This window comes from Myotis daubentonii, chromosome 1, assembly GCF_963259705.1.
Source record: "Myotis daubentonii chromosome 1, mMyoDau2.1, whole genome shotgun sequence".
Classification (NCBI taxonomy): Eukaryota; Metazoa; Chordata; class Mammalia; order Chiroptera; family Vespertilionidae; genus Myotis; species Myotis daubentonii.
In genome coordinates this window covers 174,594,585-174,613,438 of record NC_081840.1, presented here as the reverse complement: position 1 = coordinate 174,613,438, position 18,854 = coordinate 174,594,585, and the positions used below count along the sequence as shown (strand labels likewise).

The 18,854-nt window shown below is 42.5% G+C and overlaps 1 protein-coding gene across 1 annotated transcript in view; it reads right to left on the bottom strand.

The window, feature by feature from the left end:
• The window catches only part of LOC132216513 (broad substrate specificity ATP-binding cassette transporter ABCG2-like), a 65,962-nt gene that overhangs the window by 33,239 nt on the left and 13,869 nt on the right, over nucleotides 1–18,854 (bottom strand). Inside the window, exons 3-5 of the mRNA XM_059665761.1 lie at nucleotides 8,230–8,451; nucleotides 824–883; nucleotides 116–230 (exon numbers count right to left, since the gene is read on the bottom strand). Coding sequence (XP_059521744.1) covers nucleotides 116–230; nucleotides 824–883; nucleotides 8,230–8,451 — 397 coding nt within the window. The remainder of the gene's footprint in view (nucleotides 1–115; nucleotides 231–823; nucleotides 884–8,229; nucleotides 8,452–18,854) is intronic.

The following is an 18,854-nucleotide window of genomic DNA, read 5'->3' as shown; positions in this document are numbered from 1 at the left end:
AAGTTGGCTTTATGCCCTGGTTATGTGATCAATGGGAAGCACACTGCACTATCAGCCAAAGAACTTGCCCACATCAAACCGGAGATATCTAAAATGCAAATCAATGCATACTTACTTGTACCACATAACCTGAGATACATTTGAAATTGGCAGGTCGAGGTGCTCCATTTATCAAAACATCTCCAGATAATCCCAGTGGGTCTTTCCTTGCAGCTAAGATATCTAACAACCTATAAAAGGACATATATGGTATGTTTTTTCTCCAATGCAAGTTATATCTCTCAGCTACTCTTGAATGCAAATTCTGTTCAAATTAAAAAATTAACTGATCAAGAAAATCTATGGTTCAACTCTAATTACACATCTATTTTTTAAATTCTCAAGTTCCTTTTTTACTCTATGCTACAATAAGGTCCAAAAAATGTGAAAACAAAGCACTGTTGGCTGATCCAGCACAGACCTCCCCAACAGCCCTCCAAGCTGCCTGACCTTTGGGTCCCAACACAGGCGATGTGCTCCTTTAGCCAAGACTCACTCCACTTACAATTCTGCTCCACCTCCCCACTTTCAATTCCACCCCCTTCCTTTTCCTCCCATTAGCTCCCATCACACCTGACACCTATATGCCAATCACCTCTCATGCCCTCTCAGTAAACCTGACCTAATAAGACACAGCTGGCATAAGTGCATGTGAGCCACAGTGCCTACACCCAGACTAGACATGGCAGCAAATATTCAACTAATGCCTGCCCTCGTAAAAGTGATCTGTAAAAGCACATTAAAAATGCAAAGGGAACGCTTCCTGATACTCTGTTATACTCACGAAGATTTGCCTCCACCTGTGGGTCCCAGAATGGCGTTGAGGCCAGGTCTCATGATCCCACTGCAAATGCAGAAACAGACTGATTTACTGGTTCACTTTAAAACTAGTTCTACTGCCCTAGCAGGTTTGGCTCAGTGGATAGAGCATCAGCCTGTGGACTGAGGGTCCTGGGTTCGATTCTGATCAAGGGCACTTACCTTGGCTGCAGGCTTGATCCCTGGCCCTGGTTGGGACAGGTGTGGGAAGCAACCAATTGATGTGTTTCTCTCACATCAATGTTTCTCTCTGTGTGTCTCTCCCACTCCTTTCCACTCTCTCTAAAAATCAATGGAAAAATATCCTCAGGTGAGGATTAAAAAAAACTATTTCTTCTAATTTAGGGTCTGCATTTAATACACTCAATGAACACTGATGAAATTAGACAGAAAATAAGCACAAAACAACCTTTAACGGGGGGTGGGGGGAAGGAAATGTCAAATAGAAGTCTAGTATACAAAGAATGTCATCACTAGTCAGCACCTATAGAAAAAATGGCTTGGGTCCCTCTAAATTCACTTCAGTTATTCTCTAAACCACTTATATTTTGGGGGAATGGACACACAAACTTTCAAGGTTCCTTGAAGTAAAAGATTCTGGTAGAACATCTGTTAACATTTACTTCTCTTAACACAATGTTAAGTACATCACAGGTCTTGAGTAGTGTTTCAGGGTAATTATTTCAAGTCACCTCATTTGCTACCTAGTCAGGTTCTACATAACTAAGTAGTCAATGGCTTTCTACAATTACCAGTATCAGTGCTTTCACTATTCAAATCTAATCAGGCGAAAAAACAATATATCTGACGTACAAATTTAATGGCTGGAAAAGAGCACCTCAGATGTTGAAAAGAAAACCTCACCAGTTCTAAATGCAGACAAAGTTCTTAATCCAATTGTTAAAATAAAACATGTCTTCTAATTACATAATTTTCTTTCTTGTAAAGTTTTAAACAAACAACCTGGAAAATTCTCAGTTTATAAATGGAAAACTCCACTTTTTATTGAGGATGACCTTTAAGGGTATACACAGGTGGTACAGACACTGCATGTACCAAACAGATTACATAGATGTTTGTGGGTAGAGAATATTTAGATAGAAAGCAGGAAGGTAGAAAAAAACATTAAGGCAGAGTTGACTGTGCTGAGATTCAAGAATGCAAATATGTAATTTGAATTTAACCCTGAAGGTCACCAGTAGAATGGTAAGGAGAATGCACTGGAGTACGGAGAAGGAAGGGTGGGTCCACCACAGTTACACAGGCATGATGAAATAGAGGTCTGAGGAAGGCCTTTCAAAACCCTGGTGTCCAAGCCCAATCTCTGCAGAATTGGTAGGTAAATCAAAATTTATTCCACAGCCCGGCCAGTGTGGCTCAGCAGTCGAGCTTCAACCCAGGAACCCAGAGCTCACCAGTTCAATTCCTGGTCAGGGCACATGCCCAGGCTGTGGGCTCAGTTCCCAGTAGGAGTATGTGCAGGAGGTAGCTGATCAAAGATGTTCTTCTTTCACCGATGTTTCTCTCTCTCTATCCCTCCCCCTTCCTCTCAAATGGATAAATTTAAAAAGACTTCACTCCCCAGAGGATCCAGTATCTATTCCAGTGGAAGGTGCAAGCAGAAGGCTATTTCATGCCCAGACAGTGATTTTCACGGGGCAAACACTATGATGTACAGCTGCCGTGAGTGATAGACGTCACAGTGCAGCTGTGCTCAGTGCGCCAATCCAGGAGGACCTCCGCACTGCCTGCCTGCTGTGCCCGAACTGTCACGAGTGTAAAATGCCTGGTGGGTGCTAGGGTGCAATTTACCTTCTACTTTGCTCATTAACTGAGGATCCTCTCGCTGAAACACTGGACAAATGCAATGAGTTAGGTAAAGCAACACAAGCTCTAAAACAGAAAAATATCTATTATTTCAGTGGCCTTTCCCCTCTGATGTAATAAGTCATGCCAATGGTTGGGTGAACTTTCAAGATGCATTTATCTATAGCTCTTCATGTACCTTCTGCATTGATAGCTACCTACAAACTGTTTCTAAAGTGACCAGAGATAAGCTTGTTACTCACTAAGATTTCATCACCAGAAAACCTTTCCAGGTTTTAAAAATCTCTACTCAAAGACCAAACAATCCTAAATGATTAACTCAAAAGACAATGTGAGCGTTCTAAGACAAAGAATTTGAGTTAATTGTCTTTTGAGTTAATCATTTAGGATTGCTCCCTTCCTTTCGAAGAGAAAGAGAGAGGGGGAGAGAGAGAGAGAGAGAGAAAGGAAGGAACTGTGTCATCTTCTTTCACCACCACCCCATAGCATGCAGGTCTACTCATTGTAGACCACTGAGTACTGAATAAATGAAATAAAACCTAGCTACAGGATTTCCATTACATCTATTACATTTTAGTGCAGCGGTCGCCAACCTTTCAGACCTCACTGACCACGGGTGGTCCACAGACCACTGGTTGGTGACCACTGTTTTAGTGAATAATGGAAATCCTTTGGTCTCACTTTATGAATAATAAGTCAATGCCATTCCCACTGCTTAGAGCATCATCCTTCCCTATCCTGCCACACACACACACACTTCAATTTCTCTCTCCTGTCCCATGCCCCTGGCCCTCCAATCGAGTGTAGCGGCTTCCATGTCTTCTAACCCATGTTTCACAGTAGAACACAGTGAAGTTCTCTAGTTGTCTGAATCCCCATTAGACTAGAAGGTTGCTGAGAACAGAGGACATACCTCTGCCACTAGGATCTTGCATAATGTCAGGCTCCTAATAGACACTGAAAATTAGTTGAATAAATGATTCTCTAGATTTTTATAAATGATAATTACTTATGGGAAAACCAATTGTTTTTCACAAAAACAAATATCAAGAAGTACAAGGCCCCGGTTGGGTAGCTCAATTGGTTAGAGAGAGCATCAACCCAATACACCAAGGCTGTGGATTCAATTCCTGGTCAGAGCACAAAGAAGCAATCAATGAATGCATGAATAAGTGGAACAATAAATCAATGTTTCTGTCTCTTCTCTAGAATCAATTTTTAAAAAGTAAGTACAAAAATGTTATGAAAAATAGGAAGAGCCTGACTGGAAAGAGAATTTAGTTATATTTCCTACTTATTACAATATAGCATGTTCAAATAATGCATCAGTCATTTCTATTAAACTTTACCTCCCTTCTTTGTGTGAAGGTGATGGAAGTGCTGGGTGGAGGAGCAGCAATGGCCAGCACCCAAGATCACAGGCTGCAAAGGCAGGTGGGAGGAAGAGAGGAGACAGCTGAAGGGTAGAGTGATTGCTCATATTAAGAAATAAGAACCTGCTGGTGTGGCTCGGGGATTGAGTGTCAACCTATGAACCAGGAGGTCATAGTTCAATTCCTGGTCAGGGCACTTGCCCGAGGTTGTGGGCTCAATTCCTAGTAGGGAGCATCCAGAAGGCAGCTGATTGATGATACTCTTCCATCATTGATATTTCTATCTCTCTCTCCCTCTCTCTTCCTCTCTAAAATCAATAAAAATATTTCTTTTAAAAGAAAAAAATAAGAAAACTGAGCAAATCAGTAAGGATATTAGAATAATGAGAGTCAGGTTTTCACTTTTTGAGAAGATGTTTTACAAACATGGAAATGTGGAAATAACCCTGGAGTATTACATAAGAATTGGAAGTCATGGGTTTTTATCTATATACCCAGACAGATATAAAAAAGGCTTAGATGCTTTTATATGTGTTTATATAAATATATTCCCTAGTTCTGTCCACCAATATGTCCCAGAAGCTATGCCATCCCAATAACAATGAACGTTCCAAACACCTAGATCTCAATAAGTTAGTAAATGCAAAACTCCACAAAAAGGAACAGCAGCTCATACCAGGTCTGAGGCAGGGAAAGTAGTGACTAAGGAATTTCTGTTGTGCCAACAAAATATTCAAAAAGAAAAGAAAAGAGAGAGAGAGAGAGAGAGAGAGAGAGAGAGAGAGAGAGAGAATGAGTTTAAAAACAAAACAAAACAGACCTACTTTGACCAAATCAGGAACAATACGAGTATCAAAATAAATTATGATAATGCATTAGTATTGAATGCTACTGAATAAAATGTGAATCCATGATTCTATACTAATATACATAAATGAATAAAAAGATGATGAATGGAGATTTTTCCTTTTAGTAGAATGCAAACTAATCCATATGAAAGAGATGGATGAAAACAGAAAATCAGTCTTTGGTAACTATCATAGTGATAATTACTGCTGATTCAAGCAAGAGACATAAATGGGGACTTAAGCTTGTGAAATAAAATTTTGGAATAATGTCAAGGTAACTCCCCTAATAATATTAATTACATGGGGGAGAATAGTGACATTGTGATGAAGGCTGTCAGAAACCAACATGACCAGGTGATCCAGATGAGAGAGACAGGAAAATACCTACCAGCTTGCGTGAGACTGAGGAGACATGATGTGATGGTCAGTCAACTATGTGAAGAGCATGGTGGGCAACAGCCCCTAAGGGCCCATCACTGCAGCTATTATAAGGTTTAGCAACCACTCAGACAATGACTGAGAGGTTATATAGGAGAAGGTCCTTATTTCTGAAAAACAGAACTGGAGGAGTTAGGAATTAGAGAGTGCCACATGGACAGCTCTCAGATGGTTCAAAAAAAATACTAGGACAATGGGTTATCTCAAGAGATAAAATGAGTAGCAAATGCAGTGAAATATTAACAGGTCGGGAATCTGGTAAAAGTGTTATGTTCCCACAAGTTTGAAATTATTTCTAAATAAATTATTAACTTAAGAAATCTCCACATAGATAATGAATTACCCTGAAATTATAGGATATGCACACAACTACTGGGACAGACCATTTTTTCCATAGATCATTAGCGTTGGAGAGGAAAAGCTCAAAGGCTGGGTATGGACACAAATTAAACATAACAGAATGATTTTTCATGAGGTGGTAAAATCTCACCTTCCTGAATTCTCGTTGTCAGATTTTGTTTTATCTTCCTTCCCCACAGAGGACATTAGGTTCTGGATCCTTAGTTCTACAAATGATACTACAAAATGTCCAGAGGAAAAACAAAAATCAAGATTCTCATCAGCAGCCCTGGCCAGTATGGCTCAGTTGGTTGAGCATTGTTCCATGTATCAAGAGTTCACAGTTCAATTCCCAATCAGGACCACATGCCCGGGTTTCGGGCCCAATCCCAAGTAGGAAGCGCGCAAGAGGCTGCCCATCCATGTTTCTGTCTCTCCCCTTCCCTTCCTTTCTCTAAAAAGAGCACTAAAAATGTGTTTAAAATAAGAAAAGATTCTCATACAAGAAAAATATATATATATATGCTCACCAGCTTTTTAATTACTACTTTCAATGGCAGTGGTGCTACCACACGCAAGTCAAACTCTGGTGACCTATGAGACATCCTGGGGTGATCACTTAGTAACAGATATACATGTCTAATCACTATGTTGTACACTTAAAACTAATATAATAGTGTTTGTCAACTGTAATTAATAAATTTTAAAAATTATGAAAAAAAAATTGACACCATTTTATGAACCCAGGAATGCAAGTACAGAACTCATCTTTTGCTGGACTGCATACCCTGAACCATAAAAAAAAACACTCTGAAGCCTTGAGCAGATGACACTTTTAGTGCACTGAGTTACTGACCTACTAAAACATAGGCAAGATAAATGTACACTCATCCTGTATGCATTTGAAATCCATTCAACCTATGCGAATTACAAATTATTTGTTACCTTCCACTTAGCACAAAATCTGAAGTGACCAACATTTTCTTGACTGTTATGTTTCACAAAAACCTTGTCAGCTTTAAACAAGGTCAGTCACTTCTATCTAGGCATGTAGCAAAAGATAATACTTTGTGGCTACCTACCTCTCCTTATTTTCCTGGTCAGGGCTTCTTAACCAATACAACAAAGCAACAAGGAAGCAGGCATGACAGTATGTGCTGCTGCGTGAAGAAAGTTCTATCAACTCCACACAGCCCCTACCTCACCACCACCCAACCAATCCCAGGTCCCTGTTCTTTCTTCCCCACCCACATGCAAAGCTTTTCTCCCCTTCTTGTCATGTCCGAGCCTCCTGGGAGCAGTTGGCTGTACTAACAGAAAAGACCACAATCCCCTAAAACGCATCAGGAAAGCATGAGAAGCATCTGATTCTGTACAGGTTGGAGGCCATACCTGGCCCAAGGGCTCTTATAACCACTCCTCCAGTCTCAGAGAGCTAGAGAAAGTGCTTGTTTTATCCAGGAATACTCATCTCCCCTATCAAACAAACACACTAACTAAACAAAACACACAGGCCATGGTGTCCGAGAAACCTAGATGCAGTCCCCACTCCACAGAGAGGAAGAATCGGGCTCAATGCTCTAGAAATCAGAAAAACACGAACAATCCTCATGGCTGGCACCTGGGAAAGAACAGAGACATGCGGTCCCAAGGAGGTTCCTTTCTCCGTTCCCTCCTCACTCTGCCACCACATGATAAATTCATTCATGGAGGAAGAGAATGAAAATCATAGTTTAGTATTGATTTAGACCCTAAATTCTATCATGCTGGACCTCTACTGCGTAACTTAAGCTAAGCTTTCACTGTATATTGTCTTTTCAACCTCCTGACTCTTGCTTCTAGAACATAAAGAACATAAAGGGCATAAGTACCTGAAGTGTCTGTCTCGTAAACTACAGTGACAGATCTTTTCTTCCACAGATTAGAATATTGAAGACAGAGATTACAGTTCTATCCCCACAGCCGGGAAGTTGTAAGTCACACAGCCAGGCCTCTTCCCACTAAACCACGAGGCTTACCCAGGGAAAGCTAAATGGCACATTAATCGTTCAGTTTCTCAGACAAAAGTTGGTGCACACGCCGAAACCGGTTTGGCTCAGTGGATAGAGCGTCGGCTTGCGGACTGGGGGGTCCCAGGTTCGATTCCGGTCAAGGGCATGTACCTGGGTTGCGGGCACATCCCCAGTGGGGGGTGTGCAGGAGGCAGCTGATCGATGTTTCTCTCTCATCGATGTTTCTGACTCTCTATCTCTCGCCCTTCCTCTCTGTAAAAAATCAATAAAATATATTTAAAAAAAAAAAAGTTGGTGCACACGATATGACCACTTTAAAACAGTTTGGCCATTCTTTAAAACTTAAGCTTATACCCAACATGTGATCCAACCATTTTACTCCCTGTTGAGCCCAACAAAATGAAAGTGTGTCTATGTATCTGCACAGACATGTATACAAATAAAATGTCCATAGCATCTGTGCTTGCATTGGGCTAAACCAGTTAAGTCCACTGCTGTCAATAAAGCTGTTTAAACAAAAGTTCATGCACATACTTGACTTTTATCAGTATTTCTTTCTCAACTGTTTTTCGACTAAGTAGAAATCCACTCTGCACTTTCACTCGATAGCAGATGTTATGGAAACTTAACACGGCTCCTTCGGAAAAGGTCTTCAGGTCATTGGGGGTGGTCCCCGGGAGGCCATCGGCGTTTCTTTGTGACATTGGGATAAAAACTTGGTCCTTATCGGAAGACATCTGGAGAGCCTCTGCCTTTCTGTAGAGAGAAAAGCAACAGTAAATTGACAGTCAAATAAATGTACTAGGTAACAACACACTTAAAACAAGTCTGTTTTGTGACAAACTTCCAGTTATAAAAGTACTAAGTCCTGGGGATGTAATGTGCAGCATAGTAAGTGTAGTTAACAATACTGTGTTATATGTTTGATAGTGGCTAAGAGATCTTTAACGTTCTCAGCGCAAGAAAAACTTGTAACTGGTGAAGAATGTTAACGACTTATTGTGGTGATCATTTCACAATATATAAATTATTGAATCATTATGTTCTGTACCTGAAACTGTTATATGTCATTTATATTTCAATTAAAAAAGAGTATCCCAGCCAATGTGTCTCAGCAGTTGAGCACTGACATATGAAACAGGAGGTCAGGGTTTGATTCTGGTCAGGTTGCATGCCCGGGTTTCGGACTCCATCCCCGGTAGGGGGCATGCAAGAGGAAGCTGATCAATGATTCTCTCTCATCACTGATGTTTTTAGCTCTCTCCCTTTACCTTCCTCTCTGAAATCAATGAAAATGTATATTTAAAAAAAGTAAAAAGAATAGAGATCTAAATCTTTAAAAAGAATGTAAAATACCTCATTAATCATTTTTATATTGATTACATGTTTGCTAAAAATATTTTGGATTTATTGAGTTCAAAAAGATATATTAACATTAAAAAAAATACACAACTCCATTTTAAACTGCCTTGCAAGAAAGAGCTCTATTTTCAATGAACAGCTCATAATACTGTAACAAGAAAAACCTTGGAACTCCTATCATAGAGGTAGACACATCTCTGAATACATAAACTCCAACTGGATATCAATTAAATATCTAATAAGTCCAATAGGAAGAGTATGAAAATTACTCAAAACTCATAAAACAGGAAAAAAAATGAGTGGGAGTTAAACCTATCTAGCTTGAAAAGAATTTTATGGTATGATTCAAGATCAGAGACTACATGATCACCTTCACCCCCAATTACTGTTTTTGATATTTTGGGGGTAATTTTGGAGTTTATGACACAGGCATTACAAAAAAAGGCTTAGTTAAGGATAAGAGAAAGTTTTCTGAATTTATAGCCCCAGGCTTTATATCACTGCTTATAATGCTTCTTCAATCAGTAAGAAAATAAACTTCAAAATTGTTTGAGATGACATATTTAATTAATGGGTAAACATACTTAAATTCCAGAAAGATTTAGAATTAAGTATAAAAATGATTACAAAATCAAACCAGCCCTGGTCGGGTAGCTCAGCTTGTTAGAGTCTGGTCCTGATACACTGAGGTCATGGGTTCATCCCCAGTCAGGGCACATACTAGAATCAACCAATGAATGAATAAATAAGTGGAACAACAAATCTCTCTCTATTTCCCTCTCTTTATCCCTCTCCCTCTTTTTCTAAAATCAGTTTTTAAAAAGAGGTACATATATACAATGGAATATTACTCAGCAATAAAAAGGCATGAAATCTTGCCATCTGTTACAGCATGGATGGATCTAGAGCAGTGGTTCTCAACCTTGGCTGCACATTAGACTCACCTGGGAATCTTTTTAAAATCCTGATCTCTGGGCCTCATCCTCCGGAAATTCTGTTTCTTTGTTATGGGGGGGGGGGGCCACAACATTAGTAACAAAGAAACAGAATTAAAAAAAAAAAAAAAAAAGAAACAGAATTTTCGGAGGATGAGGCCCAGAAATCAGGATTTTAAAAAGATTCCCAGGTGATTCTAATGTGCAGCCAAGGTTGAGAACCACTGATCTGGAGGGTATTATGCTAAGTCTTTCATACTCAATATCAAACGAAACTGGGAGGGACGATTAAAACCTAGTCATCTCAGTTGAACAGTTTTCTATTTTCTACCAAATGTACCTCCAACACCCACGGACCTTTCAAGCCACTGGCATCCCAAAGGCCTGTCTCCTCTCACTCAGCAGTTCCAGGGCTCGGATCTCAGGGTCCCTGTGCTCAGAGGCAGAGCACTAAGTCACTCATGTAACCGCGGAGCTGAGCCCGCCAGCCCGCCCCTACACACGTGGGGAAGCAGGTCCCACTGCACCAGGACGCCAAGCATCTGTCCTGCTTCCCCGCGTGAAGCTGTTCCACACTCTCCCGGCTCCTTTCCAGGCTGCCTCCTTCCAGGGACCCCCGCTCCCCTTCTCTGGTGGGCGCTCCTGGGCTCCCTCTCCCCTCCTGCGCGCTCGGGACTCGGTCTGTAACCACAGACTCGGGACACCGCCCCTGAGGGAAAGCCGGGCAGGAGGCGACCTCCCGGGACCAGGGCTCACAGCCCCACCCGCAGCCCCCCCACCGCGCCCGCGCGCTCCCCGCGGGCCCCGCACTCACGCGCGCGGCTAACACCTGGGAAGGCGCCGGCCCGCGGTCGCGGTCACGGTCAGGAGCTTTGGGCAGAAGAGCACAGTCCGAGCGAAGGAGGGTTTCACCTGGCACACCTCCACCTCCGGCTGCGGACCGGGAGCGCTGAGCGGCAGCCCCTCCCGCGCGCCGCAGGCTCTCGGGGTCCGCGCCCGCGGGAGGGCGGAAGGCGCGGTGCCGCCTGCCCCGCTGGGACGAGCGCCCCGGCCGCCCCGCCGTCGCGGGTAGCGCGGGTACCGAGTTCTGCACTGGACCCTGCTGCCACCCAACCGCGGGTCCGGGCCAAGGAACACCCCGGGACAAAGGAACACAAGTACATATCCTGGGTACTCTGTGTCCAGGGCGCGTAGGAAATGGACAGTTGGCCAGGAGCCCGGTAATCCCAGGACGCCACCAGCTCATCAATACCTCGTCTCCCCGGGTGGATCTGGTCACCGCCGGGGCCCGGCCTACCCACCAGGGGACGCGGACGCCTAGGCCCTTTTCAGTGTCACGCGCTGCGCATCCAGAGCAACTGGTGGTCTCTATAAATGAGCTTCTGAGAAGTTAGGTTCCTGTGCCCCAGGGCCAATGGGATCAGGAGCTAAATCTATGGGGCAATGGGGGGAGGGGGAGTGGATGGGTGGAAAGAAAACTTTTTGAATGAAAATATTAGTGGAATCAGTTTCAATGCATTCTTCACAGTCCTGTAAGTCTGGAAAAGTTGGAAAGTGATTTGCAGATTCAGGAAAAGGATTGGTTGTCAGGCTTTCTGAGTGTGAATGGCCATGCCAAAATTCACCTGTTGCATCAACTCCCGGAAATTAGTACTTGCATCTAGGTAGTTTCTGGTTTGTATTTACAAACAAAAATTATAGTACCCATTAAATTGTTTATTACTCACGAAGCATTACTGTTAATTCTTTACCCCATACACGGAAGTTTTAGCCAGGAGTCTTAGGTAGCAATATTGATTATACAGTTTTAAAAATAATATTAAAAATACAATACTGTATACTTTTAAAGGACTTAAAATTATGTATCTATTAAGCACCCAAACACTCGGGTGAAATTGGGGTTGGTGGTGGTGGTTTTTGTTGTTGTTATTAAATTTCTGAATCACTTGAAAGACCCTTTAAAACCCACATACAAATACATTTGTCATTTTAAGTCAAGATTGGGAAAAATTCTCCAGAGCTGGCTGCCAGAAGCCGGTCCATCCTTGCTGCTTGACACAGTGGCTGCAGGGAAGAAACATCTGCACAGCGTATGTTTCAAGGGACCTGGCGTATATGGCATACTGTTCTTAATATGTTTGCTCCCCTTCTTGGCGCTATGTGTTTTAACCAAGGTCACCTCTCCGAGAAAGGTTGTTTCCCCAGGTAGGGATTTTTCCCTGAAGCTAGGGAGGGAATAAAACCCCTTAATTAAGTGCCAGGCAGGTAGTTAATCACTTTTACTATGAACAATCACCCTTAACCTACATAATCTTTACTCCCTGGAATGGAGACAAGAAACGCCCTAACCTTTGGAATAGAAATTGACAGGATTAAAATCAACTGGTATAAATACAGATGTAACAAGACAATAAAAGACAGAACTTGCCGAAACCGGTTTGGCTCAGTGGATAGAGCGTTGGACTGTGGACTGAGGGGTCAAGGGCATGTACCTGGGTTGCGGGCACGTCCCCAGTGGGAGATCTGCAGAAGGCAGCTGATCAATGTTTCTCCCTCTCATCGATGTTTCTAACTCTCTATCTCTCTCCCTTCCTCTCTGTAAAAAATCAATAAAATATATTTTTTAAAAAAAGACAGAACTTGGCTGGAGATCCTGGCTAGGCTGCTGATCACCTGAACGCTGTCTCCGTGTCATTCCTTCTTTGCCGACTCCGTCCACACCTTTGGGGACCCCTGGACCTGCTGGGGTTGGACCCCAACAACTGGCTCTTAATAACTATTTGCAAAATTGAAAAACACCTTCTACAGATAAAACTTTATTGATATCAGTAAAAATGAAATAAATTTCCAGCAACCTCTAAAGTCAACCAAGAGGGGACTGCTAAAAATGGAGAAAACACACATGAAATTGACTAAAAAACACATAAAAAACAACAGGATAGTAAGTTGAATATAGCATTGTGCAATGATGTAAAATAAAACCAAACCAAAAACCCATATGTAGAAAATAGTTGGCAATACAAAAAAATGTTTGTTTTCTGGGTAATAACATGACTATTTTTTCCTTCTACTTTAGTGAAATTTTCTAAATTTGATATAATACAGATATATAACTTTTATATTGGGAAAATGAATGCTATTTAAAGGCAAAAATAGATAAAATGTCAGTGTTTACTTTTAGTCAGTAAGTGTACAGATGTAAGATAGATAGATGACAATACTTAGTCATATCCTCATCCGACATTGGGCTAAAACCACTAAAACAAACAACAAAAAACTTTCTGCCTTGTTTTTAGTCTAATTTAAAAATATTTTAGTTTGTGATTTCTTTATATTAATGTCAGTTTATTTTCTAGCCAACATTATACTACAACCTAATCACACCCTAATACTTTTTCAAGCTGATCATTTCCATTTTGCTTGACATTGTGAACCAAAAAAAAGAAAGATGCTCCCATAAGTCATAAATTCCTAACTGGGAACTGGGCAGGTCATAGAATATAGTCATAACTTTTTTTTTTTTTTCGATAGGACTTACTATTTTTTGGTCAAATGTTTTTTTGTTTGTTTGTTTTTTAATTGATTTGAGAAGGGGGGAAGGGAAAGAAATTCATCAGTTGTTACAATTATTTATGCATTCATTAAATGGGTTAATTCTTGTCTCTGCCCTGGCCAGGGCTCCAACCCAAAACCTTGACACATCAGAAAGATGCTCTAACCAACTGAACTAACTGACCAGGGCTAGTGAAAGGTTTTTAAGCAATCCCTGCCCACTGTTCTTGTGCATATAGGTTAACACACCTTTGCAATTCCTGAATACCCCCTTGAAGGTATAACCACCCTCAAGAGAGCACATGATCTTGTTAACTATCCTGTTATTCAATTGCTGCCTTGGTCTCTCTCAGCTTCATGTAATCTTCCTTAAATTCCTTCCTTACTTTTGAATGAAGAAAAGAAATTTCAACACTATCCTTCTCCGGAGCATTTGAGATCTAGCTTCCTGGCAACTGTGGTCAATTTTGGCTCAAATAAACTCTTACAAAATATTTTTAGAGGTGTGGACTATTGGGGTCCAGCCCCAGCAGGCCCAGGGGTTCCCAAAGATGTGGATGGAGTCGGCGACGAAGGAATGACACGGAGGCAGTGTTCAATTGATCAGCATGGTTGGGTTCTCTAGCCAGGATCTCCAGCCAAGTTCTGTCGTTAGGTTCTGTCTTTTATTGTCTTGTTACATCTGTATTTATACCAGTTGATTTTAATCCTATCAATTTCTATTCCAAAGGTTAGGGCGTTGCTTATCTCTATTCCAGCGAGTAAAGATTATGTAGCTTAAGGGTGATTGTTCGTAGTTAAAGTGATTAACTACCCACCTGGCATTTAGTTAAGGGGTTTTATTCCCTCACTAACTTAGGGACAGAGTAAGTTAGGGTTAGGGTTAGGGTTAGGGTTAGGGTTAGGGTTAGGGTTAGAGTTAGGGTTAGGGTTAAGGTTCATTCCCTCCCTTACTTATTCCCTCCCTAAGGGACAGAGTAAGGTTTTAATGGCAGGAGAAAAGAGAGAGGCAGGAGAAGAGAAGCAGGCACCTCAGAAGGAGAATAAGCCTCCTATTCTGCAGGAACCCCCCAAGGAAGCCCCACCAGTTTTACTACCTCCATACATGCCTCAAGTGGCACCCAGTACTCCTTTGCCTGGTCAGGGAAGTTAAGATACACCACCTCCTTCTGTTTCTCCCCAATGGGACTCTCCAGAGCCAGTTGGATGGCACTTGCACTCAGCTAATCAGGGACCCAGGCCACCCCCAGCTTTTCAGATGCCTCTCTGGGAGACTCGGGGTCCCTAAGTGCTTGGAGAAGATGGGACCCTACAAGAGGGGGTGGTCAGTCCTTTACTGCCAGCCTTTCACCATGACCGATCTCCTGAATTGAAACATCACACTCCCGCGTATTCTGAAAGACCTCAGGCCATGGTAGACCTCTAGAGTCAATTTTCCAGACCCATAAGCCCACCTGGGTTGACTGCAAGCAACTCCTTCTCACGCTCTTTAACACTGAGGAGCACATGGGAATAGCTGGGGCCAAGAAGCCCACCAATATGGCCAAGACCTCCGAGGTCTTCCAAAAACCTGATGAAAGTCCAGCAGTCTTCTATGAGAGACTTTGTGAGGCATATCGCATCTACACTTCTTTTTATCCTGAAACCTCAGAAAATCAAACTATGGTCAATGTAGCCTTTGTAGGTCAGGCTCAGCCCAACATAAGGAGAAAGCTGCAGAAGCTCGAGGATTTGTGGGGGGGAACGCAACCAAGCTGCTAGAAATAGCAAACAAGGTTTCATCAACCAAGACAGGGCTACTAAGGAGGAAGCGGAGGGGAGACTGAAAAAGAAAGCAACCTTGATAGCGGCAGCTATTAAGGAATGAAGCTCCCAGACAGATAAGAAAGGGAAACAACAAGGACCCAGGCCAAGGGAAAGAAGGACAAACGTTAAGCGGGATCAGTGTGCCTATTGTAAGGAATCTGGACACTGGAAAAATGGATGTTCAAACCACCAGAAAGGGAAGTCAGGGTCATCCAACCCATCTAGCCGCTACCGGCTGGAACCGTCCAAGGCAGATCTCATTGGGCTGGCTGTGCTCCCTCGTTTGGTAGTCAAGGAAGAAGCCTCTATAGTCTCTCTGGGCTTTTAACCAAACCCATCCTTTACTGGTACAGTGGGGCCTTGACTTACGAGTTTAATTCGTTCCGTGACGGAGCTCGTAACTCAAATTACTCGCATGTCAAATCAAAAAGTGAAAGAGTGAGACACGTGATGCTGGGCTGATGTTGTGGCGTTCACTGTGACGTTCGCTGCGCCAACTAGTGGTGGGGTATCTGAAGCTGGCTTGTAACCCAAATTTTAGCTCGCAACTCAAAGCAAAATATCGGCCGAGAGACGGCTCGTATCCCAAAAAACTCGTTAGTCGGGACACTCGTAAGTCAAGGCCCCACTGTATATCACTTCTTTTCAACCTACTATAAAAGTACTATTTATTTTTAATTTAAATTCTTTATTGTTGAAAGTATTACATATGTCTCCTTTCCCCCCACTGACCTCTCCCTGGCCACTCCCACCCCCCAGCACAGGCCCTCACCCCACTACGGTCTGTGTCCATGGGTTATGCTTATATGCATGCATACAAGTCCTGTGGTTGATCTCTCACCCGCTCCCTCCCACCATCCCCTGCTTTCCCTCTGAGGTTTGACGGTCTGTTCAATGCTTCTATGTCTCTGTATCTATCTTTGTTCATCATTTTATGCTGTTCATTACATTCCACAAATGAGTGAGATTTATCTTTCGCCGACTGGCTTATTTCACTTAGCATAATGCTCTCCAGGTCCATCCATGCTGTTGCAAATGGTAAGAGGTCTTTCTTTTTTACAGCAGCGTAGTATTCCATTGTGTAGATGCACCACAGTTCTTTCATCCACTCATCAAGAGTACAATGTAATATAGCCATTGTTTGTTGTCACCAAACACTTGATCAATGAGTCTGCTACTCTCACACAGGGCCTGTTTGGTCTATACTTGCTTAGACAACCTACAAGACAGGTCTCCCCTGCATTTTTTTCAGAGGAGCATTGTCACCTTATCAGCTCCAGAAAATGATGTTTTAAACCCACGGAGTCAATCTGCCAAAAGCAGGTGGGGAAAATTCTATGTAGCATTGCCTCTTTTACTGAAAGATTCAGGCCAACTTTTATTTTTTTTTAATATATTTTTATTGATTTTTTACAGAGAGGAAGGGAGAGGGATAGAGAGCCAGAAACATCGATGAGAGAGAAACATCGATCAGCTGCCTCCTGCACACTCCCCACTGGGGATGTGCCCACAACCAAGGTACATGCCCTTGACCAGAATCGAACCTGGGACCCTTGAGTCCGCAGGCTGATGCTCTATCCACTGAGCCAAACCAGTCAGGGCCAGGCCAACTTTTGCAGCAGTTTTATAGCAGTCACAAGTGCTCTCTCAGAAACAAAGGATACTAGAGTTTGTGAGAGACAGCAGTTGTTCTTTGGCTACACATGGGATTCTGTACGTGAATGTTAACGTAAGAAACATTCAAACCTGTGAAGCATTTTCGTGAGTTTACAATTGCCAGGAAGCAGAATCCAAACAGATCGAGATAATGCTCCAGAGAGTGGCAGTTCTGCACCTTCTTTTATACATTACAATCAAAAGAGGAGACATAAGTGGGTTACATGAAACCCATTGGTCATAGATTGGGGAGGTGGGAGAAAGTAAAGATAGGGGATAGAGAAACCTCTGGGACTGGATAAAAAATAAAATGATAGACACACACTTCTTTTACTTAGATGGATGCAGGATAGTTAGCAGTCAACAATGAACTCAATAACAATGAGGGGATTTGTGAACTCCACAGACCAGTGCCTGTGCTTTGAGAGGTCAGGAAAAAGGAAAATTACTTTGACATTCCAACGACATTCTATCAAAGATGCAAAAAGACAACAGTCTCAGTTAAGGTAAAGATTGACCTTTGTTCCCAGCTGGCGTGGCTCAGTGGTTGAGTGTCGACCTATGAACCAGGAGGTCACAGTTTGATTCCTGGTCAGGGCACATGCCCAGGTTGCAGGCTTTATCCCCAGTGTAGGGCATGCAGGAGGCAGCCAATCGATGATTCTCTCTCATCATTGATATTTCTACCTCTCTCTCCCTCTCCCTTCCTCTCTGAGATCAATAAAAAATTAAAATAAAAAAAAGATTGACCTGTGTCAGGGAAGATACCAGTCTAGGACATGACTACCCACCATAAACTACTTTTTAGTTTAAAAAGTTTTAATTTTGCCTGGCTGGTGTGGCTCACTGGTTGAGTGTGGACCTATGAACCAGGAGGTCACAGTTTGATTCCCAGTCAGGGCACATGCCCAGGTTGTGGGCTCGATCCCCAGTAGGTGGCGTGCAGGAGGCAGCTGATCAATGATTCTCTCTCATCATTGATGTTTCTGTCTCTCCCTTCCTTCCCTCTCTGAAATCAATAAAAACGTATCTTAAAAAAAGAGAGAGAGAGGGAGCTCTGGGTTTGAATCCTGTATCCTGGTTTTACTAACTGGGTGGGCAATCTTGACTAAATCATTTAACTTTTCTAAACTACCAAAGTGTAATTATCTTTATTTCCAAAGATTCTGTGACGATTAAGTGCTTAACATAGTTCCTGGCACAGAAGCAGCATCCCATAAATGCCCTGGTGACTCACTGTATCTGGCTGTAAATTGCTCAGCCAGTTTGTTCAGCTATCTGTCTCAGTTTCCCCATTCCACTTGCCAAGGAATTCTCCCAGCTTCTTACTACACTGCCTCAAAAGAACTGAATGAAAGACAAGAGAAAGGAAGTACTCCCCTATTCTTTCTGGTTTTGTAAACTGTTAATGACAATTGTATTCTAACAAATGGATTTGATGATCCAGGGCTGCAACTGACAACCATGGCTCGTTTCCAAAGAAAGTTGTTAAAATATTTTAGGACTGTTTTTCCAGAGTGGCTTAATTAGAGTGTTCCAATATTGGAGCTCCAAAATAACTTCAGCGCTCTACCTAAGAAACTAGGTTTTCTTTAAACTGGAAGAAGGTAAAGGGCAACTGACAGTTACTGCTGGTACCAAAATAAACGTTTGATCCCAATGTCACAAGGTTAATTTTTACGAACTAGCCTGAGAACTTATTCTCTACTAGAGTCCAGCGCGCAAAATCGCAAGAGACCCAGACATGCCACACCAGCGGGACCCCAGACCCACCCTGTGGGAATAGCTTGCCGCCGCAGCCGGCCTCTCCGCGCCCGGGAGCCACAAGCCCCGCCTCGCCACCGCCAC